General features: G+C 38.3%; 1 protein-coding gene across 4 annotated transcripts in view; it reads left to right on the forward strand.

Annotated features, from left to right (window-relative positions):
• megf11 (multiple EGF-like-domains 11) overlaps positions 1-26465 on the forward strand; it is a 497434-nt gene that overhangs the window by 410764 nt on the left and 60205 nt on the right. For all 4 annotated transcript variants that reach the window (XM_062061102.1, XM_062061106.1, XM_062061104.1 and 1 more), the window contains one exon: positions 11453-11599. In XM_062061102.1, coding sequence (XP_061917086.1) covers positions 11453-11599 — 147 coding nt within the window. The remainder of the gene's footprint in view (positions 1-11452; positions 11600-26465) is intronic.

Genomic DNA, 26465 nt, shown 5'->3' on the forward strand with positions numbered 1-26465 from the left:
CTTCATACACATTCCAAGCTTTCGTACCTTGATAATGGACTCTCAGAAAAAAAGAAGGGCAGAGAGAGGACGTTTGGGTCACAGGACTCAGTCAGGGATGAAGTGGACATTACTGTATGTATGCCCAAGCAATGTTGACACTGACACTGCAGGTGTAAACTAACAACTTTATTATGTAAATGTAAGTGCACTGCAAAAACTGAAATCTAAGTAAGATTAAAGGCCTACTGAAAGCCACTACTATCGACCACGCAGTCTGATAGTTTATATATCAATGATGAAATCTTAACATTGCAACACATGCCAATACGGCCGGGTTAACTTATAAAGTGCAATTTTAAATTTCCCGCGAAACTTCCGGTTGAAAACGTCTATGTATGATGACGTATGCGCGTGATGTCACTAGATAAACGGAAGTATTGGTACCCCATTGAATCCAATACAAATAAGCTCTGTTTTCATCTCAAAATTCCACAGTATTCTGGACATCTGTGTTGGTGAATCTTTTGCAATTTGTTTAATGAACAATGAAGACTGCAAAGAAGAAAGTTGTAGGTGGGATCGGTGTATTAGGGGCTGGCTGTAGCAACACAACCAGGAGGACTTACTTGGATAGCAGACGCGCTATCCAACCGCACGGATGATCGGGTGAAGTCCTTCGTCCTTCCGTCGATCGCTGGAACGCAGGTGAGCACGGGTGTTGATGAACAGATGAGGGCTGGCTGGCGTAGGAGGATAGCTAATGTTTTTAGCATAGCTCTGTGAGGTCCGGTTGCTAAGTTAGCTTCAATGGCGTCGTTAGCAACAGCATTGTTAAGCTTTGCCAGGCTGGAAAGCATTAATCGTGTGTTTACATGTTCATGGTTTAATAGTATTGTTGATCTTCTGTCTATCCTTCCAGTCAGGGGTTTATTTCTTTTGTTTCTATCTGCATTTGAGCCCGATGCTATCACATTAGCTCAGTAGCTAAAGAGCTTCGCCGATGTATTGTCGTGGAGATAAAAGTCACTGTGAATGTCCATTTCGCGTTCTCGACTCTCATTTTCAAGAGGATATAGTATCCGAGGTGGTTTAAAATACAAATCCGTGATCCACAATAGAAAAAGGAGAAAGTGTGGAATCCAATGAGCCCTTGTACCTCAGTTACGGTCAGAGCGAAAAAAGATACATCCTGCACTGCCTCTCTAGTCCTTCACTCTCACTTTTCTCATCCACGAATCTTTCAACCTCGCTCAATAATCGTCGCTTTCTCGGTCCGAATCTCTCTCGCTGCATTGTAAACAATGGTAGAATGTGAGGAGTCTTTCCTCTGGTGACGTCACGCTACTTCCGGTATAGGCAAGGCTTTTTTTTATCAGCCACCAAAAGTTGCGACCTTTATCGTCGTTCTCTACTAAATCCTGTCATCAAAAATATGGCAATATCGCGAAATGATAAAAAATGACACGTAGAATGGATCTGCTATCCCCGTTTAAATAAAAAAAATTCATTTCAGTAGGCCTTTAAATATCTCAAATAAGGGGGATATTTGCTTATTTTCTGTCTGATAAGATAATTATTCTCACTAAGCAGATTTTATGTTAGAGTGTTTTACTTGTTTGAAGTGTTTTGGTCCTAAATTATCTCAGTAAGATATTACAGCTTGTTGCTGAGATTTGATGACCTATATTGAGTAAAACATGCTTGAAACTAGAATATCAACTGTTGCAAAGCTGTGTCATCAACACTCACAAGTATAAAACTACTTTTTTAAAGTAATCATTTCTTATTTCAAGCATGAAATAAAAAATCATGACTTTGACACAATTGTGTCTCATAATTAAAACAGATGACAGCCAAATGGACTTTGCTGTTTTATTTTCAATGAAAAAATAGAAAACAGGTACTCATATAGTAGTACAGTTGGCACAGTACAGTAAACTGACAGTTAATATTTAAACATTTAACATGTGACATTTCTAACAATTTTGAACAGGAATAGTTCATGCACATTCAGATAAATTCTTCAAAATTACAATTAAAATTTTTTTGGCTGTATATCAGAATCAGAATCAGATTTAGAATAGTTTTTATTGTTTTTTATTGTTATTGTTATTGTATTTGTTGTATTTTATTTATATATGCGCACTAATTGACTGAAATAGCCCGCACTTGGCGCGATGATGTCATGTTGTCAATGGAAAAATGCATTTTTAGACCATATGATTTGCCTGAGAAACTATTTTGAACAGAAATAGTTCATGCACATTCAGATAAATTCTTCAAAATTACAATAAAAAAAAATTTGGTCGGGGGCCGGGCTGTAAATATATATATATATATATATATATATATATATATATATATATATATATATATATATATATATATATATATATATATATATATATATATATATATATATATATATATATATATATATAATGTATGTATATATATATATATATATATATATATATATATATATATATATATATATATATATATATATATATATATATATATATATATATATATATATATTTGTTTTTTCTATCAAGAAAAGTGCACTTGTTATTAGTGAGAATATACTTATTTTAAGGTATTTTTGGGTTCATTGAGGATTAGCTAGTTTAACTTGTTTTGGAAAGTCTTGACAAACCACATTTTCTTGTTCTATTGGCAGATAATTTTGCTTAGTTCAAGTAAAATGCCCCTAATTTTTGTATTTTTTTTGCTTGTTCTTGAACACTGACTTTTTGCAATGTATAAGGTAAGACATATTATTAGGGCTGCGAATATTTGGGTGTCCCACGATTCGATTCAATATCGATTCTTGGGGTGACGATTCGATTCAAATCGATTTTTTTCGATTCAAAGCAATTCTCGATTCAAAAACGATATTTTTCCGATTCAAAAGGATTCTCTATTCATTCAATACATAGGATTTCAGCAGGATCTACCCCAGTCTGCTGACATGCAAGCAGAGTGAAAAGCTTTTATAATTGTAAAGGACAATGTTTTATCAACTGATTGCAATAATGTAAATTTGTTTTAACTATTAAATGAACCAAAAATATGACTTATTTTATCTTTGTGAAAATATTGGACACAGTGTGTTGTCAAGCTTATGAGATGCGATGCAAGTGTAAGCCACTATGACACTATTGTTCTTTTTTTATAAATGTCTAATGATAATGTCAATGAGGGATTTTTAATCACTGCTATGTTGAAATTGTAACTAATATTGTTACTGTTGTTGATAATATTCATTTTTGTTTCACTACTTTTGGTTTGTTCTGTGTCGTGTTTGTGTCTCCTCTCAATTGCTCTGTTTATTGCAGTTCTGAGTGTTGCTGGGTCGGGTTTGCTTTTGGAATTTGATTGCATTGTTATGGTTTTGCTGTGTATTGTTTTGTTGGATTGATTAATAAAAAAATGTATTAAAAAAAATAAAAATGAAAAAATAAATAAAATAAAAAATAAAAATCGCTTTTTTAAAAATGAGAATTGATTCTGAATCGCACAACGTGAGAATCGCGATTCGAATTCGAATACATTTTTTCCTACACCCCGACATATTATCCAGCGTTTTGTTTCGCAATATTATGCAAAACCAACTTTTCTTACCTTCTGGTACTTGCTGATCTGTATTTGGGATCTGCATGAATCCTGAAAAATTGCGCGCATCCGCCTTTGTAGTCCGTGCCGACGCCGTAGTCGATCTTCTTGTTATGTGACATTCATCCTCCGCTGTTGCCATTTCTAATATAAAGTAGTGTAAAGTTCTTACTTATATCCAGAGGTGGGACCAAGTCATTGCTTTGCAAGTCACAAGTAAGTCTCAAGTCTTTGCCCTCAAGTCTCGAGTCAAGTCCCGAGTCAAGACAGGCAAGTCCCGAGTTAAGTCCAAAGTCAAGACTAGAAAGTCTCAAGTCAAGTCCCAAGTCCTGCATTTTGAGTTTCGAGTCCTTTCAAGTCCTTTTAACCACAGACTAATATTTTTACACAGATTGTGTATGCTTTTAAAACGCTGTATTTATTTATTAAAACAAGTGCATTTGAAATTGCAGGGGAAAAAATGGTGCTGACATTGCAATTCATAATAGCACTATTAACCAGTCATTTTAATAGTTTAAACAATTTTAAACATTTAACTCATTCCTTTACAGAATAAACACATTTGCAAAAACAAACATTAACATACTATTGGTTGTATTTTATGAAAATAACATTACCACAAAGTTGAGAAGGAGCAAAGATCTTCAATATTTGTATGTGAGAATCACAAAGAAATCTTCTGGGGGAGGATGACGCCCCTACAGGGGTTTGGTTTACAAACTTTCAGCCCCACCTACAACAAAATTCACCAGCCGCCACTGATTATGATGCATTCTCATTTTAGGCAAAGTATAAGACAATACTTTCTTAACAGTATAATTGTAACCAGGAATAAGTCTTCAAGTAACAATATTCAAATACTAACATTGTTTGGTAAAACAGCATTTGGTTTTATTCTGAATCCAGTGAAACAGATTGGTGGTTTTAGCTGATATAAAGACTTTCAGGTGTTTATATATGTTTAAGTATTTGGCAGACGCTTTTATCCAAAGTGACATACATAAAAAATAGATATAAAACAATCACTGTAAACATTATCATTTAAGGGAAGAATGTAATACAAAATATCAATACAAAGTGTCAAGACAGAATAAACTCTCTGCTGCTGCAGCAACAGAGTTAAGTCTATAGGTCCCTAAAATATATAGATATCTAATGTATTCATACATTGTTTATGTAGGATATACGCATGTATATATAATCTAATCATATTGTTTCTTCAACTTAAAAATAGCTGACCGTTTTTTCCCCCTTCTCTGGGATTATATTCCCAGTTTTGATCTCGGACGTCTGGTCATTTATAGCGTATAAGAATATTATATTACTGTTAAGCAAACTATGAATAATAAAATCGCCAAAACATGTGTCCGTTATCATAGCTACACGCATGACAAAAAAAACGCGTGAAAATCAGTGGTATTCAGTGAGGTAAGATGAATTAAATTTGCTGACAGTTCATTGCTCCTGCCAAATGAATTGCACTGAGTGGAGCGGATCACCACTCCAAGATGGCGGCTCCGCGTCTCGTCTGCGCCAGTAGGCAGTAGCGCTCAATGCTGCGTACCCTTATAAGATGTCTATGGTTATAACGTTAGCAGTGAGTTTACAGCCTCGCTGATTTAACTACACAGCAAATAAAAGTCATGTTACTTAGCCAATAAACGTTAGCTTACATTCAAAACTTACCCTTCTTTGTGCAACTTCAAATGTCGAACGAAGTTGGAAGTTGTTGCGTCTCCGTCTGTAATATTCGAACTGCGTGATTTGCATACGGCAATTCGTTTTTTGTTGACCAAGTCGTAGTTTTTATACCCGAACAAAACCAACTTTGGCATAATTGTTTCTCACTGCCGCATTGTTTGACAACTCATGTTCGGTGGTTGTCCTGCAATTGGATTGGATGAATGCTGTGGGATGAAAACAACGTAGATTTAATTTGATTGGCTGTTGTACTGACAGCACACCAGCTGACAAGCAGCACACACGCTTATAGACACAGACGTATAAAATGAAAGATACGGAGCGCTCCCAAATAACTTTTTAAGGTTTGGGTTTTGGGGAAAGTAGCAAGTCATGTCAAGTCAAAAGCCTCAAGTCCAAGTGAAGTCACAAGTCATTGATGTTAAAGTCTAAGTTGAGTTGCAAGTCTCTTTACATTTTGTCAAGTCGAGTCTAAAGTCATCAAATTCATGACTCGAGTCTGACTCGAGTCCAAGTCATGTGACTCGAGTCCACACCTCTGCTTATATCTGTCAGTAAACTCGCCATGAAAGCGCTAAAACCTACCGGTGTAGTGAGTTTACATTATTTACCCAAGTAACTTCGATTATTAGAGACTTCCGGTCGGACAGTTTTTGACAAGACACATTTCCGGACTTGATGTTGTTTCCGGATGAGGAAATGCTGCTCTGTTATGGATTTAAGTAAAGTCTAAATGTCAATAATACAGTTAGCTCCATCTTTTGACACTTCTTCCACTCCTGTCCCTGCACGCTACACCGCTACAACAAAGATGACGGGGAGAAGACGCTGTCGAAGGTGAGCCACATAAATAAGACCACAAAACGGCGCATTCTGAAGCGACTGTTAGAAAGCGACTTGAAGATGATGTGTAAAACATCATCTATGCAACATTTTGACCAAAGAACCACCATTACATGTTATGTAGACCACAAGGAAGTGTTTTCCATTTAGAAAAAAAAAACATATATACTGTATATATGACTCTTTTAATGCGCCCTATAATCCGGTGCGCCTTATATATGAATAAAGATCGAAAGTAGACCATTCATCGGCAGTGCGCCTTACAATCCGGTGCGCTCTATGGTCCGGAAAATACAGTACATCAATAAAATACAACAGTTCTCTTAAGTTAAGTCAGTTATGATTCACATATGAGATGAATTATATCTCATTTCCAAAAAAGGGTGAATGTGAGCGTTAATGATTGTCTATGCGGGATTGATTTATGATGGGTGTACCCTGAAGGCAGCTAGGATAGTCTCCAGCTGAGTCCCTTACAAGAGCTATTGAAAATGGATGAATAGATGAATTGTAAATCATCTCGGATGTCAGGAATGTCCATCACTCCATTTTCTATAACGCTGGTCCTCATTTTGTCACGGGTGAACAAGAGCCTATCTCAGTTAGGTTACACACTAAAATGGTCACCATCCAATCGCAGGACCCATCGGGACAAGCAACTTTTCAGAAAATTTAGCGTCTCTAATTAGCCTGACATACTTCACTTAAAGGCCTACTGAAATGATTTTTTTTTATTTAAACGGGAATAGCAGATCCATTGTATGTGTCATACTTGATCATTTCGCGATATTGCCATATTTTTGCTGAAAGGATTTAGTAGAGAAAATCGACGATAAAGTTCGCAACTTTTGCTCGCTGATAAAAAAAAGCCTTGCCTGTACCGGAAGTAGCGTGACGTCACAGGAGCTAGGATTCCTCACAATTCCCCATTGTTTACAATGGAGCGAGAGAGATTCGGACCGAGAAAGTGATGATTACCCCATTAATTTGAGCGAGGATGAAAGATTCGTAGATGAGGAACGTTACAGTGAATGACTTGAGAGGCAGCGATGGACGTTTTTTTTTTTCGCTCTGACCGTAACTTAGGTACAAGCTGGCTCATTGGATTCCACACTCTCCTTTTTGTATTGTAGATCACAGATTTGTATTTTAAACCACCTCGGATACTATATCCTCTTGAAAATGAGAGTCGAGAACGCGAAATGGACATTCAGTGCCTTTTATCTCCACGACAATACATCGGCGAAATGCTTTAGCTACGAGCTAACGTGATAGCATCTTGCTTTAACTGCATATAGAAACAAAAGAAATAAACCCCTGACTGGAAGGATAGATAGAAAATCAACAATACTATTAAACCGTGGACATGTAAATACACGGTTAATGCTTTCCAGGCTGGCGAAGGTTAACAATGCTGTGCTAACGACGCCATTGAAGCTAACTTAGCAACCGGACTGCACAGAGCTATGCTAAAAACATTAGCTCTCCACCTACGCCAGCCAGCCCTCATTTGCTCATCAACACCCGTGCTCACCTGCGTTCCAGCGATCGGCAGAAGGACGAAGGACTTCACCCGATGCGTTTGGCGGCCCGGAGACGTAGGAAGTCAAGGTGAAGTCGGCGGCTAGCGCGGCTAGCGCGGCTAGCGCGGCTAGCGCTCCAACAAAGTCCTCCTGGTTGTGTTGCTGTAGTCCGCTGCTAATACACTGATCCCACCTACAACTGTCTTCTTTGCAGCCTTCATTGTTCATTAAAAACATTGCAAAAGATGTTCAGAATACTGTGGAATTATGAAATGAAAACAGAGCTTTTTGTATAGGATTCTACGGGGTACCATAACTTCCGTTACTCGGACTTTGTCACGCCCATACGTCATCATACCGCGATGTTTCAGCCGGATATTTCCCGGGAATTTTAAAATGTCACTTTATAAGTTAACCCGGCCGTATTGGCATGTGTTGCAATGTTAAGATTTCATCATTGATATATAAACTATCAGACTGCGTGGTCGGTAGTAGTGGCTTTCAGTAGGCCTTTAAAGGCCTACTGAAATGAATTGTTTTTATTTAAACGGGGATAGCAGATCCATTCTATGTGTCATACTTGATCATTTCGCGATATTGCCATATTTTTGCTGAAAGGATTTAGTAGAGAACATCGATGATAAAGTTCGTAACTTTTGGTCGCTGATAAAAAAAGCCTTGCCTGTACCGGAAGTAGCGTGACGTCACAGGTTGAAAGGCTCCTCACATTTCCCCATTGTTTACACCAGCAGCGAGAGCGATTCGGACCGAGAAAGCGACGATTACCCCATTTATTTGAGCCAGGAAGAAAGATTCGTGGATGAGGAACGTGAGAGTGAAGGACTAGAGTGCAGTGCAGGATGTATCTTTTTTCGCTTTGACCGTAACTTAGGTACAAGCTGGCTCATTGGATTCCACACTTTCTCCTTTTTCTATTTTGGATCACGGATTTGTATTTTAAACCACCTCGGATACTATATCCTCTTGAAAATGAGAGTCGAGAACGCGAAATGGACATTCACAGTGACTTTTATCTCCACGACAATACATCGGTGAAGCACTTTAGCTACAGAGCTAACGTGATAGCATCGTGCTTAAATACAGATAGAAACAAAAGAAATAATCCCCTGACTGGAAGGATAGACAGCAGATCAACAATACTACTATCAGGACACACCGAACCAAACACTGGACATGTAACTACACGGTTAATGCTGTGCCGCCTGTCGAAGCCTAGCAATGCTGTTGCTAACGACGCCATTGAAGCTAACTTAGCTACGGGACCTCGTCAGAGCTATGATAAAAACATTAGCGCTCCACCTACGCCAGCCCTCATCTGCTCATCAACACCCGTGCTCACCTGCGTTCCAGCGATCGACGGCGCGACGAAGGACTTCCCCCGATCATCAATGCGGTAGGCGGCTAGCGTCGGATAGCACGTCTGCTATCCATCTCAAAGTCCTCCTGGTTGTGTTGCTGCAGCCAGCCGCTAATACACCGATCCCACCTACAGCTTTCTTCTTTGCAGTCTTCATTGTTCATTAAACAAATTGCAAAAGATTCACCAACACAGATGTCCAGAATACTGTGGAATTTTGCGATGAAAACAGAGCTGTTTGTATTGGATACAATGTGTCCCAATACTTCCGTTTCAACCATCGACGTCACGCGCATACGTCATCATACATAAACGTTTTCAACCGGAAGTTCCCCGGGAAATTTAAATTTGCACTTTATAAGTTAACCCGGCTGTATCGGCATGTGTTGCAATGTTAAGATTTCATCATTGATATATAAACTATCAGACTGTGTGGTCGGGTCAGTAGTAGTGGGTTTCAGTAGGCCTTTAAGAACGTGGGAGAAATCCGTAGTACTCACAGAGGGAGAAAATGCAAACTCTACATAGTGATTCAAACCCTTTACTGACTGTGGCCCCATTACAGGAATAATGTAGGCTTATTCAATTGTATTCTTCTACTTCTTCTACTATAAGCACATGTGGTTTGCGATGGTAACCTGTCAAGGTTCTCTCCTTTAGTTCGAGGGTGTGAGCGGGTAAGACCAAGTGGATGTGACCCACAAGTGCACACCTGACTCTGACCATGTTGACACTTGAAACAGGACTTCATCCCATCAAGTCCTTATTCACTTCACTTCATTTCAGATGAGATTTTAAGTGGTTGTAATTGATACTTAGTGTTTACCTGCTTGGGAAGTAAACCGAGCGAGAATTAAAGTGGTTTGCTTTGCCGTTCCCACGCTGAACAAATTGGATGGTGAGACCTATTGAACCTTCACAGCTCCTTTGAAGACACTTCAACTCTGTCTTTTTCTTCTGGCTCACCAGGTATCCAGTGTTCCTCTGTTTGTCACCATTAGACCGAGAAGTGCCATGTTCCATCCGCAGTCATTTTCTCACTCGCTGTTTTTCTTGTCCGTGTGAGCAGAACCTCAAACACGCCCGCATGAATGTTTCTCTTCTTTTGAAGTTGCCGGTTAGGCTCCTGACTAAATCATGGTTAGTGTAGCCCCTCTTCATCAGCACCAATATTTCCTATCCTTTCTCCTCCTCCACATTCAACCCTTAAGGTGCTTGTGTTCCGGGTACCAAATGAGTCCCCAGAGTTTAGTCCAAGTCTAATTCAAAGGTAACGCCGCTTTGATGGCCACGTTATTCTCACTCAAAGGATTTTTGAAATGAGGCGTACAGATAAAGGCAGGCGTTTGAAAGGATGCACAGTGCATAACTTTAAGTGTGTGCAGGCTACGATATAGTTCATGTCTTAAGAACCTGCATGCATATACAGTACATGTGACTTTGGTGCTCAGTTTTCAAAGGCACCGGCATGCTTGACAGAAAAGGTGGCGCTCTGATGGATGTGCTAATGGAACCGTATGCACAGCAGGGGCCCCCTGTATGGATGCGGCATTTTCTCATGTGTCGCTTGGAACTGAGCACTCTCGACACGCTGTGACACCTTCCCACACTCTGTTCATGTTTCCTTTCTGTACTGTACTTTTAAACCCAACTCTTCTGAAAGAGAATGGGAGACAAGCTGAAGCTCTCTGGAGAGGTAGCCCTGTTAATCAACACCCTGGCATGGTGCCCTCGTCAGATCAAAAATAGAAGACAGTCAAGAAGAACAGAGGGAGTTTGAAAAGATGAGATTGATTATTTAAAAGAAACCAACAAAAAACATGCCCCTTCGCATTTGGGTGGAAATCGATGGAGGATCCATGCTGAGTAAACAAGCCACTGCAGGTCTGCTGAAATCTGACATGGGGAATGTTGCTCTCATGTAGAGGTACTGTGTAGTGGCATTTCTGACCTTTTACTATGAATCTCCTTGGAAGAGACGCAATGTGTAAGCTGGAAGGAGAAGATTGCCAGGCATGTAGACGTGTCTACCAAAGTCCAGAGAGAAAGCGAGGTCGGAATGAACCAGGACAGGACATGGCAGGGCGGGTCGCCCTGACAGTGTACATGTTATCTTGGTTGTTTGTTATGATGGCCTTTGAAACACCAGGGAGCGTATAACTAACCACGTTGGACCAAGTCTTGTGTGTGTGCGCTCGTTCACGAAAGCGCATCACCCAACGTCTCCGGGGACGTTGTCCGTAATCATGGCAACCCAATCCAACCTTGTACCATCTGATTATGATTAAATAAATCTCTTGTAACAAATTCTCTTTTGTTCCTGTTTAAGATTTGAACTATTTCCACTACACTGCAATCGCTGCCTTCTTACAGCCTTTCACGTTCATATGTGACATGTGCCCTGCAGGGATCCATTGTGATAACGTGTGCCTGCAAGGCTTCTGGGGGAGCAACTGTTCACTCAGCTGCCCATGTCAGAACGGAGGCTCCTGCTCACCTGAGGATGGAACGTGTGTCTGTGCACCTGGATACAGAGGGACCTCCTGCAAAAGAAGTAAGTTCATTCCCCTCAATCACCTTTGGTCTAATCCTGTAAGAAGTTGTAACCTATACTTGCTACAAATCAATGCAATATATACACTACCGTTCAAAAGTTTGGGGTCACATTGAAATGTCCTTATTTTTGAAAGAAAAGCACTGTACTTTACAATGAAGATAACTTTAAACTAGTCTTAACTTTAAAGAAATACACTCTATACATTGCTAATGTGGTAAACGACTATTCTAGCTGCAAATGTCTGGTTTTTGGTGCAATATCTACATAGGTGTATAGAGGCCCATTTCCAGCAACTATCACTCCAGTGTTCTAATGGTACAATGTGTTTGCTCATTGGCTCAGAAGGCTAATTGATGATTAGAAAACCCTTGTGCAATCATGTTCACACATCTGAAAACAGTTTAGCTCGTTACAGAAGCTACAAAACTGACCTTCCTTTGAGCAGATTGAGTTTCTGGAGCATCACATTTGTGGGGTCAATTAAACGCTCAAAATGGCCAGAAAAAGAGAACTTTCATCTGAAACTCGACAGTCTATTCTTGTTCTTAGAAATGAAGGCTATTCCACAAAATGGTTTGGGTGACCCCAAACTTTTGAACGGTAGTGTATATGGGGTGTTATGGGCTAGGAACTGAAGACTAGGGTTTCGACTCGGAGAGAGAAGGCAGAGCTTGAATTGCAGTTTGGTTGACACCGTGTATTTGAGAATTAGTGATGGACAGCAGATATATATATATATATATATATATATACACAACAATGAGTTGAATGGCCATTCAACGTGAAAGCAATTTGAAAAAAACAGTTACTATATAGATATATACAATTCTAATTCCATTAATTAGTATCTCTGGATCGTGTATAAATCTCAGTTCAGACTTAATAGAGTTCTTGAAAAAAAAGGATGGCAGTACAGTCCATGTACTGCAGGTTAAGGATGAAAAATTCTAAAGGGTCGGCTCGAGAGCCTCCTACCCGCCCAGACAGAACAGGTGGTGGGGTCCCTGGTTGGAATCTTCCAAGAACGATTCTTGGACTAGATCAGGGGTCACCAACGCGGTGCCCGCGGGCACCAGGTCGCCCGTAAGGACCAGATGAGTCGCCCGCTGGCCTGTTCTATAAATAGCTCAAATAGCAGCACTTACCAGTGAGCTGCCTCTATTTTTTAAATTGTATTTATTTACTAGTGTGACAGTCCTAACTGTCGTGCGGGTTCTCAGGACCATCCAGGGAAGACATTGTCGTGAGACGGTTTAGACTTCTTTATTACTTCAATCACAGAGTCTTTTGCGTGCTTTTCAGCAGCTGCCTTTTCTCACGTGAGCACATGAATGGTTTCCTCCCGTCCGCCGTCTGCTTATCAGCAGCACGTCGCCATCATTTGCGTGGCAGCAGAGGATGGTTTCCTCCCGTCCGCCGTCTTTCTCCGTATCCTCCCTTGATGTTCACGTCTCTCGCCCTTTTATACGGTCCGAGAGGGTGATTGCACTGTCCACAGCTGCGCCCTCCACGCACCTTATGCTGATGGCGGCGTCGCTCCCAGCGCGCCCCGCCTTGCCGCTCCCTCGTCCACGCCTACTCGCCGCCATCTTGGAGCGGGCGCCGTCGGTCCGCCGGCCCCGCCTCCCCACAACTAGAAAGCTGGTCTCGCTTTGCGCGACATTTTTAATTCTAAGAGAGACAAAACTCAAATAGAATTTGAAAATCCAAGAAAATATTTTAAAGACTTGGTCTTCACTTGTTTAAATAAATTCATGAATTTTTTTACTTTGCTTCTTATAACTTTCAGAAAGACAATTTTAGAGAAAAAAATACAACCTTAAAAATGATTTTAGGATTTTTAAACACATATAACTTTTTACCTTTTGAATTCCTTCCTCTTCTTTCCTGACAATTTAAATCAATGTTCAAGTAAATTTATTTTTTTTATTGTAAAGAATAATAAATACATTTTAATTTAATTCTTCATTTTAGCTTCTGTTTTTTCGACGTAGAATATTTGTGAAATATTTCTTCAAACTTATGATTAAAATTCAAAAAAAAAATTCTGGCAAATCTAGAAAATCTGTAGAATCAAATTTAAATCTTATTTCAAAGTCTTTTGAATTTCTTTTAAAACGTTTGTTCTGGAAAATCTAGAAGAAATAATGATTTGTCTTAGTTAGAAATATAGCTTGGTCCAATTTGTTATATATTCTAACAAAGTGCAGATTGGATTTTAACGTATTTAAAACATGTCATCAAAATTCTAAAATTAATCTTAATCAGGGAAAAATACTAATGATGTTCCATAAATTATTTTTTAATTTATTTTTATTTTACATGAGTTATTATTTGTACAAACATGGTGCAAAGTAATTCATGATTTGTTAAAAAAATGTTAGTGGCTAGATAGTTAAAATGGGATATTGTGATTTCACAAGACTGTCTTAGAAGTGATCATTTGAAAATGTTCAATTTGAAAAATGTGCACTTAGAGAAAATATAAAAATAAAGTGTTGCATATTGATATTTATATGTTTCTATACATATTTAATGTGATAAATCATTAAGATGATCAGTGTTTCCACAAAGATAAATATCATTAATTATTAATAATAACATAGAGTTAAAGGTAAAATTGAGAAAATTGGCTATTTCTGGCAATTTATTTAAGTGTGTATCAAACTGGTAGCCGTTCGCATTAATCAGTACCCAAAAAGTAGCTCTTGGTTTCAAAAAGGTTGGTGACCCCTGGACTAGATGCTTCTTTTCCTTAGCTCGCCATCAAAAAGAGAAGCCTGGCCTGTGTAAGAGCCAGGACCATTCTTATAAATCCATGTGTACACAAAATATCTTCTTTAAATAACACTAATTGTATTATAAAGTATTCAGAATATGTTCTAGTTCTTTCCCCAATATTGTACAATATAAATCAATAAACATGTCAGAATCACAATCTGCAATAAAATGCAAAAATAACTATTAGCAGCATAAATATGACCTATACAAAGCAATCAGTGCACTAAACGTGCTTATTATCAAAACACATTCAATACACAAATAGTTATCAAAGGTTTAAAGGCCTACTGAAATAAATAGTTTTTATTTAAACGGGGATAGCAGATGCATTCTATGTGTCATACTTGATCATTTCACGACATTGCCATATTTTTGCTGAAAGGATTTAGTAGAGAACATCGACAATAAAGTTGCAAATTTTGGTCGCTGATAAAAAAAGCCTTGCCTGTACCGGAAGTAGCGTGACGTCACAGGTTAAAAGGCTGCTCACATTTCCCCATTGTTTACACCAGCAGCGAGAGCGATTCGGACCGAGAAAGCGACGATTACCCCATTAATTTGAGCCAGAATGAAAGATTCGTGGATGAGGAATGTTAGAGTGAAGGACTAGAATGCAGTGCAAGACATCTTTTTTCGCTCTGACCGTAACTTAGGTACAAGGGTTCATTGGATTCCACACTCTCTCCTTTTTCTATTGTGGATCACGGATTTGTATTTTAAACCACCTCGGATACTATATCCTCTTGAAAATGAGAGTCGAGAACGCGAAATGGACATTCACAGTGACTTTTATCTCCACGACAATACATCGGCGAAACACTTTAGCTACGGAGTTAATGTGATAGCATCGTGCTTAACTGCATATAGAAACAAAAGAAATAAACCCCTGACTGGAAGGATAGACAGAAAATCAACAATACTATTAAACCATGGACATGTAACTACACGGTTAATGCTTTCCAGCCTGGCGAAGCTTAACAATGCTGTTGCTAACGATGCCATTGAAGCTAACTTAGCAACCGGACCTCACAGAGCTATGCTAAAAACATTAGCTCTCCACCTACGCCAGCCAGCCCTCATCTGCTCATCAACACCCGTGCTCACCTGCGTTCCAGCGATCGACGGAGCGACGAAGGACTTCACCCGATCACAGATGCGGTTGGCGGCCCGGAGACGGAGGAAGTTAAGGTGAGTTCGGCGGCTAGCTCGTCTGCTATCCATCTCTGAGTCCTCCTGGTTTGTTTTGCAGTAGCCCGCCGCTAATACACTGATCCCACCTACAACTTTCTTCTTTGCAGTCTTCATTGTTCATTAAACAAATTGCAAAAGATTCACCAACACAGATGTCCAGAATACTGTGGAATTTTGAGATGAAAACAGAGTTTTTTGTATTGGATACAATGTGTCCGCATACTTCCGTTTCAACCATTGACGTCACGCGCATACGTCATCATACATAAACGTTTTCAACCGGAAGTTTAGCAGGAAATTTAAAATTGCACTTTATAAGTTAACCCGGCCGTATTGGCATGTGTTGCAATGTTAAGATTTCATCATTGATGTATAAACTATCAGACTGCGTGGTCGGTAGTAGTGGCTTTCAGTAGGCCTTTAAATCATAAAGCTTGTATATGGACGATTGAGAATATGCCACAAAGACTGTTGCAATAAAACAATTGAAGAAAGATTAATGCTAAAGGTACTATGTTCATAAATATGGACTCACCAACTTCGCTTCTACAGTCACACACAGCTTAATGACTAAAAAATCTGGCGCTGGTAGTCGCCTCTATAAAGTTACAAATAGGCATTTTAGTTTAGACTCAGTCAGCACAATATTTCAGGTGAAAACGAGAATAAAAACCTACCTGGAGCAGAAATACAATCGGTCTCCCCTCAAGTCCTGTCTACCGGCCACTTCCTGCTACCGGCTTATAAGCACAGCTAATTGGACCATGGCGGTCACGTGACTAGGAAGAGCGCAAAGAGTAAATAGAAAGCAAGAGCATACCAGTCACTGCAAAAGATATGGATTTGACACCAGCGTTACAAAGTACTGGTACTGGTAGAAGTTCAGTGGTTAGCAGTGTGTTCATCTTTCGTCGGGCTCACCAACAGTCCATTTAAGTATGCCAAGGTATGTTTCTGATCTGCTTGGCTTTCCATCTTGGGGCGTGTAAAAGCCACACAACAGCTGTGAGCGTGTCACTCGAGGCTCCGTCAGAGGTGACTGTTATATTCCTCTGCGCAGGAGCACTTTCAGTAAGTCGGCCTGGTCAGTAAGGAGTGCAAATGTGTGGAACTCAGTACCTGAGGAAGTTAAACTGGTCACAACTAGGGATATCCGATAATATCGGACTGCCGATATTATCGGCCGATAAATGCTTTAATATGTAATATCGGAAATGATCGGTATCGGCTTCAAAATTATCGGTATCGGTTTCAAAAAGTAAAATGTATGACTTTTTAAAACGTACGTAGGGAGAAGTACAGAGCGCCAATAAACCTTAAAGGCACTGCCTTTGCGTGCCGGCCCAGTCACATAATATCTACGGCTTTTCACACTCACAAGTGAATGCGACGCATACTTGGTCAACAGCCATACAGGTCACACTGGGGGTGGACGTATAAACAACTTTAACACTGTTACAAATATGCGCCACACTGTGAACCCACACCAAACAAGAATGACACACACATTTCGGGAGAACATCCGCACCGTAACACAACATACACACAACATAACAAATACCCACAACCCCTTGCAGCACTAACTCTTCCGGAACGCTACAATATACACGCCCCCAACCCCGCCCACCTCAACCTCCTCATGCTCTCTCAGGGAGAGCATGTCCCAAATTCCAAGCTGCTGTTTTGAGGCATGTTAAAAAAAAAGAATGCACTTTGTGACTTCAATAATAAATATGGCAGTGCCATGTTGGCATTTTTTCCCATAACTTCAGTTGATTTATTTTGGAAAACCTTGTCACATTGTTTAATGCATCCAGCGGGGCATCACAACAAAATTAGGCATAATAATGTGTTAATTCCACCAATGTATATATCGGTATCGGTTGATATCGGAATCGATAATTAAGAGTTGGACAATATCGAAATATCGGATATTGGCAAAAAAGCCATTATCGGACATCTCTAGTCACAACTTACAAGGCCTTCACAAAAAAATTTAAAATGTGGCTTATCAACGCCTACAGCTGCCAGCACTAAAAGATGAGACTGTTTTGATGCTAAAATAAATGTTATGTTGTGATGTTGTATTTTATTGTTTATCATATTGTATACATTTTATAATTTTCTCTCTCTTTCTTTTCTTTTCTTTTCTTTTTCTTTTAAATTGTAATTTTACTGCCTACAGATGAAAACTAGCCTTCTCGCTAATTCTGGCTTTTTTAACCATGGGTAGTCATGTGTTTTATGAAATTGCATTGTCCCCTTTGAAATACACTAATCTAATCTAATCTAATCTAATTACAGCTGCATAAACAGTAACTGATCAATTAATAAAAATTAAAATGATAAATAATAAATGATAAATGGGTTATACTTGTATAGCGCTTTTCTACCTTCAAGGTACTCAAAGCGCTTTGACAGTATTTCCACATTCACCCATTCACACACACATTCACACACTGATGGCGGGAGCTGCCATGCAAGGCGCTAACCAGCAGCCATCAGGAGCAAGGGTGAAGTGTCTTGCCCAAGGACACAACGGACGTGACTAGGATGGTAGAAGGTGGGGATTGAACCCCAGTAACCAGCAACCTTCCGATTGCTGGCAAAAACTGATAGCCATAAACAAATAACACAAACAGTGTAAATTCTCACGGCATTCAATCGATCGCTACTGGACTGCTGACTCAGGGCGGGGGTCGGCAACCCGCAGCTCTTTAGCGCCGCCCTTGTGGCTCCCTGGAGCTTTTTCCATTTTTTTATATGGTTTCTGTAGGAGGACAAACATGACACAAACCTCCATCATTGTTATAAATCCCACTGTTTGTATTAAACATGCTTCACTGATGAGCGTATTTGGCGAGCGCTGTTTGGTCCGACTAATTCCGGCGGCCCTTGAACTCACCATAGTTTGTTTACATGTGCAAGTTTCTTCGCCATTGCCACAGAAGGATGTATTTTATGCCACTCCTCCAAGGTCTCATTTTGTCCACCAATCTTTATATTCTGTGCTTGAATGCACAAAGGAGAGCTTTGTTGATGTTATTGATTTGTGGCGTGCTAATCAGGCATATTTGGTCAGTGCATGACTGCAAGCTAATCAATGCTGACATGCTATTTAGGCTAGCTGTATGTACATATTGCTTCATTATGCCTAGTTTGTAGCTATATTTGAGCTCATTTAATTTCCTTTACTTATGTCCTCTGTGTATTTAATATATATTGTCATGTCTCATGACACATTATCTGTATGTAGTATTGGCTGCATTTGTTTATGTGCCGTTATAGACCACAGCAAATGTTACCCAGCTTGCCAAAGATTGTAATAAATCCATTAGAAGAAGACAGCCTGCCGTTTCTTTTAACTTGGACACACATCTATACCAGGGGTCACCAACCTTTTTGAAACCAAGAGCTACTTCTTGGGTACTGATTAATGCGAAGGGCTACCAGTTTGATACACACTTAAATAAATTGCCAGAAATAGCCAATTTGCTCAATTCACCTTTAACTCTATGTTATTATTAATAATTAATGATATTTACACTTAATTGAACGGTTTAAAAGAGGAGAAAACACGAAAAAAATTACAATTAAATTTTAAAACATAGTTTATCTTCAATTTCGACTCTCTAAAATTCAAAATTCAACCGAAAAAAAGAAGAGAAAAACTAGCTAATTCGAATCTTTTTGAAAAAATTAAAAAAATAATTTATGGAACATCATTACTAATTTTTCCTGATTAAGATTAATTTTAGAATTTTGATGACATGTTTTAAATAGGTTAAAATCCAATCTACACTTTGTTAGAATATATAACAAATTGGACCAAGCTCTATTTCTAACAAAGACAAATCATTATTTCTTCTAGATTTTCCAGAACAACATTTTTAAAAGAAATTCAAAAGACTTTGAAATAAGATTTAAATTTGATTCTACAGATTTTCTAGATTTGCCGGAATAATTTTTTTGGAATTTTAATCATAATAAGTTTGAAGAAATATTTCACAAATATTCTTCGTCGAAAAAACAGAAGCTAAAATGAAGAATTCAATTAAAATGTATTTTTTACTCTTTACAATAAAAAAAAAAATTTACTTGAACATTGATTTAAATTGTCAGGAAAGAAGAGGAAGGAATTTAAAAGGTAAAAAGGTATATGTGTTTAAAAATCCTAAAATCGTTTTTAAGGTTTTATTTTTTTCTCTAAAATTGTCTTTCTGAAAGTTATAAGAAGCAAAGTAAAAAAATTAATGAATATATTTAAACAAGTGAAGACCAAGTCTTTAAAATATTTTCTTGGATTTTCAAATTTTATTTGAGTTTTGTCTTTCTTAGAATTAAAAATGTCGGGCAAAGCGAGACCAGCTTGCTAGTAAATAAATAACATTTAAAAAATAGAGGCAGCTCACTGTTAAGTGCTGCTATTTGAGCTATTTTTAGAACAGGCCAGCGGGCTACTCATCTGGGGCCGTACTTATCAAGCTTCTTAGAATTACTCCTAAGAAGTCTGCTAAGAGTTGACTTAAGAGTAAATAAATTATTCGCTGAAAGCTGCACTTAAAAGTTAGTTATCAAGCGTCTTACTCACACTTTCAGCGAAGTGTAGGACTGAATCTTAAGTGTCACACTCAGAGCTGAATTACGACATTACTATGTGCCGTAAACGGAATTTTAGGTGACGTCATTTCTGTGTCCATAGAAATGACCAATCACGGAATGGAATCCCTTGTCTAAGAATAAAGAAATATCTTGGAAATATTTAAGTGGACAATGGGAGTGTATATTTTGACAATAAACTACAAAATAATACAAAACAAACTAGTCCCCGCCGGCACTCACGCTACCGCTCCCTCTCTTCTGTCGCCCACACACTCACTGACGTCACTCACCTCACGGCCACACACATACGCTACTGTCATAATATTTTCTTTCCAATTCATTAATTAGGCAACTAATTTGAAACTGGTGTGGGTGGCTCTATATATACTAGCCCACTGCAGACACATGCAGAAATCAACAAGGAATCGAAAAGTATTAAATCTGTGACAAAAATAATAGCCGCTCTGTCTAAACGATACCGTTTGATCAGCTGCTCGTCATCAAAAAAAAACAAAACATTGTTCCGTTCCCTGAACGTTCGCGCACGTCTCTCTCGCCTCAGTGCCATCCCCTGCTGGCAACTCCTAACCACTTAAGACACCTCTGAAGGTCTCTTAAATATCGTGGAGAGTAGGAGTGATTCTTAGACTTAAGAACGTTGATAAAAAGCTTTTATTCTTAAGTTTGAAGTAGGACTAAATTTCGCAAATTCTCAGGACTTAAGTGTAAAATGGCACTCTAAGAAGCTTGATAAGTACGGCCCCAGGTCCTTACGGGCTACCTGGTGCCCGCGGGCACCGCGTTGGTGACCCCTGATCTATACCATTCTGAGCTAGTAATTTCCTGGAGTTATCTTTCCCTCTGTGGAGCCTCCATTTTACTGTTTTCCAATGAGTAGAATAAATATTACATTTCAACATTTTTGTCAACGAAGATTTGCGTCAGCCTGCGACACAGTCATTTTGATAGTAGGCTAATATAGCACATAATACACTTATGTAAAGCTTTTAATTTTTTGCGGCTCCAGACAGATATTTTTTTTGTATTTTTGGTCCAAAATGGCTCTTTCAACACTTTAGGTTGCTGACCCCTGACTTAGGGTGTTGCCTTGTTTTAATACAGTTAACACCCTCAGACTGCAGTTCACCCGAAAGACAGGACACCCAATAACCACAAAAACAATCTGGTGAATACTGTCCAGTGCTGAGACAAATGCGCTGATTTATATTTTGGGGAAACGAAACAACCACCAAGCAGCCACATATGTCACAACTTAGACAGGAAAACTCTTCAGGTCAAAACTCAGCCGTCTACCTGTACCTCAAAGAGACACAGCAGTCATTTGTGGACAAACATGTACATATTCAGGTCAGGGAAGACGGATGGTGAATGAGGGAAGCCATCTCAGTCAAAGTTGAAAAAACATCCCTAAAAAGTAGAGGTGTAACGGTACACAAAAATTTCGGTCCGGTACGTACCTCGGTTTAGAGGTCACGGTTCGGTTCATTTTCGGTACAGTAAGAAAACAACAAAATATAAATGTTTGGGTTATTTATTTACCAAATTTGTAAACAATGGCTTTATCCTTTTAACATTGGGAACACTATAATAATTCTGCCCACGTTAATCAACATTAAACTGCCTCAAGTTGTTGCTCAGATTAAATAAAATGACAAAACTTTTCTTCTACATATAAAAAGTGCACAAACAACAGTTTCAAGTCAACTCATCATGCTTAATTTATTACAGCATTTGGGAAGCATGTAGTTGATTTTTATTATGTAAATGTTATATTTTTATCAACATGTGATAGCAGGGACCCTGCCATTCAAAACTAGGCTGCTGCATTACTAATGATTAATGTAACTATAGCTGAAGAAATGGTACAATAGCAATAGGAGAGACTATTCATCCCTGAACACCATGGAGTTCATGTAGGCTTAAGGATGCACTTACATTATTATATCAACTGTCAGAGACAGAAACTCTTCATTTAACATAATGTCCTTTTTTGCTGCTTCAACACAGCTCAATCAACACAGAAAAAGGTAAAGTGAAATAACAGACAGACAGGGCTTTGCTGCCCGTAACACACACACACACACACACACACACACACACCGCAAAATTAGCTAATGTTACGCTAAAAGCGAATTAGCCTTCACCTCAAGCTGCGAGCAAGCTGAGCTGCCTTTTATATTTCTAGAAGGTCAACGGGCTCATAGTGATGTTACTAGTAGTTGACTGGGAGGTGTTTATTATAATTTGGGGAGAGTCCGCTGCCTGATGCTTACCTGCTGAACGCTAAGCACTGACTACATGCGCTCTGAATACGCACTGCTGTTACTGCTCTGAATACGCCAGGGGTGTCCAAACTTTTTCCACTGAGGGCCGCACACGGAAAAATTAAAGCATGTGCGGGCCATTTTGATATTTTTCATTTTCAAACCATAACAAAATATATGGATTTTTTTATTTATTTTACCTTTAGGGGTCCCGGGGACCATAAAGGGTCTCAGTCATTAAAATGTTAAAAATAAGTCAAATTATTATTTTTTTAAATTATTTAACGCATACAGTAAATCTTTATATCAACTTCAAGTTGATATTAAGTAATAAAAAATAAAAAGGTTTTATGGCTTTTCTGTCAAAAACAACTTTGTTTTTTTATAGTAAAACTGAAATATGCAGTTTATATTATATATTAATAAGAGCCCTAAAATATCAATAATGCAGGACAACCTTGATTTTAATTATGTAATATTTTTGAGTAATCACAGTGAAAAGATAAATAAAATACCTCTAAATATATCCGGGATCCAAAAGGTGCCCCACTCATAAAGTGATAAATTTGTATTAGGTTTTTCTTTTACTTTCAACACTTAAGTTACGAGATCAACTTCAGATATATCTGTCCTTTTTACGTTTGAACTATTATTTTGTTTGTTTTATGCGCTTTTGTCAAAGAAAATGTTGATGTTTTTATATGGCAACCACACAATATATGCAATATTTACCACATAAAACATTTTAAAGTGAAATATTTGAAGTCATTGGAGCCTTGAAAATAATTCATTATAACTTGGATTTTTTTTGTCATTATAATTTTTTTGAGCAATGGCAAAAAAAAAGAAAAATAAAGAAAGACAAAAGAAAACAAAACAGCCTGCATGGCAGCTTTTGTGTCAACATTGCAACTTTTTCTCGTTAGATTTCACCTCATTCCACTTTTATTTATTTTTGAAATAGCATTTCCAGAATGTGTGGCGGGCCGGTAAACAATTAGCTGCGGGCCGCAAATGGCCCCCGGGCCGCACTTTGGACACCCCTGGAATACGCACTGCTGATTGGCTGTTACCGCTCTGTTTGTAACCAATCAGATGGTTGTGTGGGTGGGACAATGCTGGGTGCTGTGTAGAGGACTGACAGAGGCAGAAGTAAGCTTAGGCGGCTACTTAATATGTTCATGTGGAAACTCGTTCGGTACACCTCCGAACCTAACCGAAACCCCCGTACCAAAACGGTTCAATACAAATACCAGTACCCAGAGCCGGCCCAAGGCATAAGCGTACTAAGCGCTTGCTTAGGGCCCCGCGGCCACCAGGGGGCCCCCAAAAGCAATTAACAAAAAATTCTTATTTTTTATTTTTTGCATGTACAGTCTGAGTCAGACTCGTACATGGCAGTGATTAGTATTAATAACAAAGTCGGCCATCAGATTTCTTACAGTGATGTCATAAATGACTTTGCCTCCAGAAAAGCCAGGAAGCACAGGTTTTAAGGAGTGGGTGGAGTGGTGTGGGTGGTGAAGAACAGAGGAACAAAACTGCGATGTGATGGTCAAATGTGTGAATTAAGGACCTTAATTTAGGGTAGTTTATTTTGATTTTTTCCCCAAAATTTTTTTGCACATCGTTATGTACATTTACATAGTTTTAATATGTAGTAACTTTATATTTGTTTATAAACTGTTATGTTACCTTGTTTCTGGTAACTCTGTTCATTAATATTATTTAAGTATTTGCTTGATATTTAATTTAATTATGTTGTTTTTTGTACAATTGAATTTGTTCCTTTTTATATATATTTAAGTGATTTTATTGTTGCACTTTATTGTTTTTCTTGCACTACGAATTATTTTTGCACGTTGCTGTTTCAGGTTTTTGTTACCAAAAATAATAAAGTGATTCAGAATCAGCTTTATTGTCCAGTTATGTTTAACACACATGGAATTTAACTTCAGTAGACTGCGCTCTCTTTGTACAAAGTAAACATTAAATATGAACAATTAACTAAAAATATAAACTAGTAATTAAAGACTAATATGTACAAGACTGATGAGACAAGATGACACTTTTACTGTAAATACAAAGCTTTATCACTTGGACTGTTCAACCCCAGGCCACGCTTGTAGCTGAATGTTTTCTACATTTTAAGATTAGGAACAATATGTGGCACTCTGGACATCATTCGTTCATTCATTGGTATTATTTATGTTCTTAACTGGGCCACCCCCATATATTTATAAATGACATGTCATTTGTAAAGACATGCCAGGCTGACAATAGGATAATGTAAACAACACTGCCAGAGCCGCAATGAGTTTATAGTAGGTGTGTGAATGATCAACAATCAATATTATTGGCAGAAAAAGAGGGCCCCAAAATCAAATTTTGCTTAGGGCCCCATGGAGGCTTGGGCCGGCACTGCCAGTACCGTTACACCCCTACTAAACAGAGAGGGTGGTCTGCAACACCACCCACATATAATTGGGTTATTTCCGCCATTTCTAAGATATTCTATATTGGAGCCTATAACAACAGGACATTTTTTGGTTTCAGGATCCCCCTTTGTGCCATACATGCACCTGAATGGAATGCTAATGAGGGTGATTCCATTCTAACAACTGATATTGTGCTGGTGGAGGTCACATTACAGTAATTGTTTGCCACACAATGCCCCAATGCTAACAACAGCTATTCTATTCTTAGACTACTGTTCACATTGACAAATGTGTCGCTCGTTTGCATCTTAACAGCTATATTTTTTTTTTACACCACAATAGGTTGCATTCACCTGACGGCATGAATAGTGCGCCAGTGAGCGTCTCTTGTCAATCAATCAATCAATCAATCAATCAATCAATCAATCAATCAAAGTCTATTTATATAGCCCTTAATTACAAGTGTCTCAAAGGGCTGCACAAGCCCCAACGACATCTTCAGCTTAGATCCCACATCAGGGCAAGAAAGAACTCAACCCAATGGGATACAATGAGAAACCTTGGAGGGGACTGCAGATGTGGGGACCCTCAACCCCCCCGACACTGGGCGACCGGTGCAATGGATGTCGAGTGGATCTAGTTAATAGTGTGAGAGTCCAGTCCATAGTGGATCTAACATAATAATGACAGTCCAGTCCATAGTGGATCTAACATAATAGTGAGAGTCCAGTCCATAGTGGATCTAACACAGGGGTCACCAACGCGGTGCCCGCGGGCACCAGGTAGCCCGTAAGGACCAGATGAGTAGCCCACTGGCCTGTTCTAAAAATAGCTCAAATAGCAGCACTTACCAGTGAGCTGCCTCTATTTTTTAAATTGTATTTATTTACTAGCAAGCTGGTCTCGCTTTGCCCGACATTTTTAATTCTAAGAGAGACAAAACTCAAATAAAATTTGAAAATCCAAGAAAATATTTTAAAGACTTGGTCTTCACTTGTTTAAATAAATTCATGATTGTTTTTACTTTGCTTCTTATAACTTTCAGAAAGACAATTTTAGAGAAAAAATACAACCTTAAAAATGATTTTAGGATTTTTAAACACATATACATTTTTACCTTTTAAATTCCTTCCTCTTCTTTCCTGACAATTTAAATCAATGTTCAAGTAAATTATTTTTTTTATTGTAAAGAATAATAAATACATTTTAATTGAATTCTTCATTTTAGCTTCTGTTTTTTCGACGACGAATATTTGTGAAATATTTCTTCAAACTTATTATGATTAAAATTCAAAAAAATTATTCCGGCAAATCTAGAAAATCTGTAGAATCAAATTTAAATCTTATTTCAAAGTCTTTTGAATTTCTTTTTAAAATTTTGTTCTGGAAAATCTAGAGGAAATAATGATTTGTCTTTGTTAGAAATATAGCTTGGTCCAATTTGTTATATATTCTAACAAAGTGTAGATTGGATTTTAACCTATTTAAAACATGTCATCAAAATTCTAAAATTAATCTTAATCAGGAAAAATTAGTAATGATGTTCCATAAATTATTTTTTTAATT

Source organism: Entelurus aequoreus, linkage group LG10 (genome assembly GCF_033978785.1).
Source record: "Entelurus aequoreus isolate RoL-2023_Sb linkage group LG10, RoL_Eaeq_v1.1, whole genome shotgun sequence".
In the NCBI taxonomy this organism is placed as follows: domain Eukaryota; kingdom Metazoa; phylum Chordata; class Actinopteri; order Syngnathiformes; family Syngnathidae; genus Entelurus; species Entelurus aequoreus.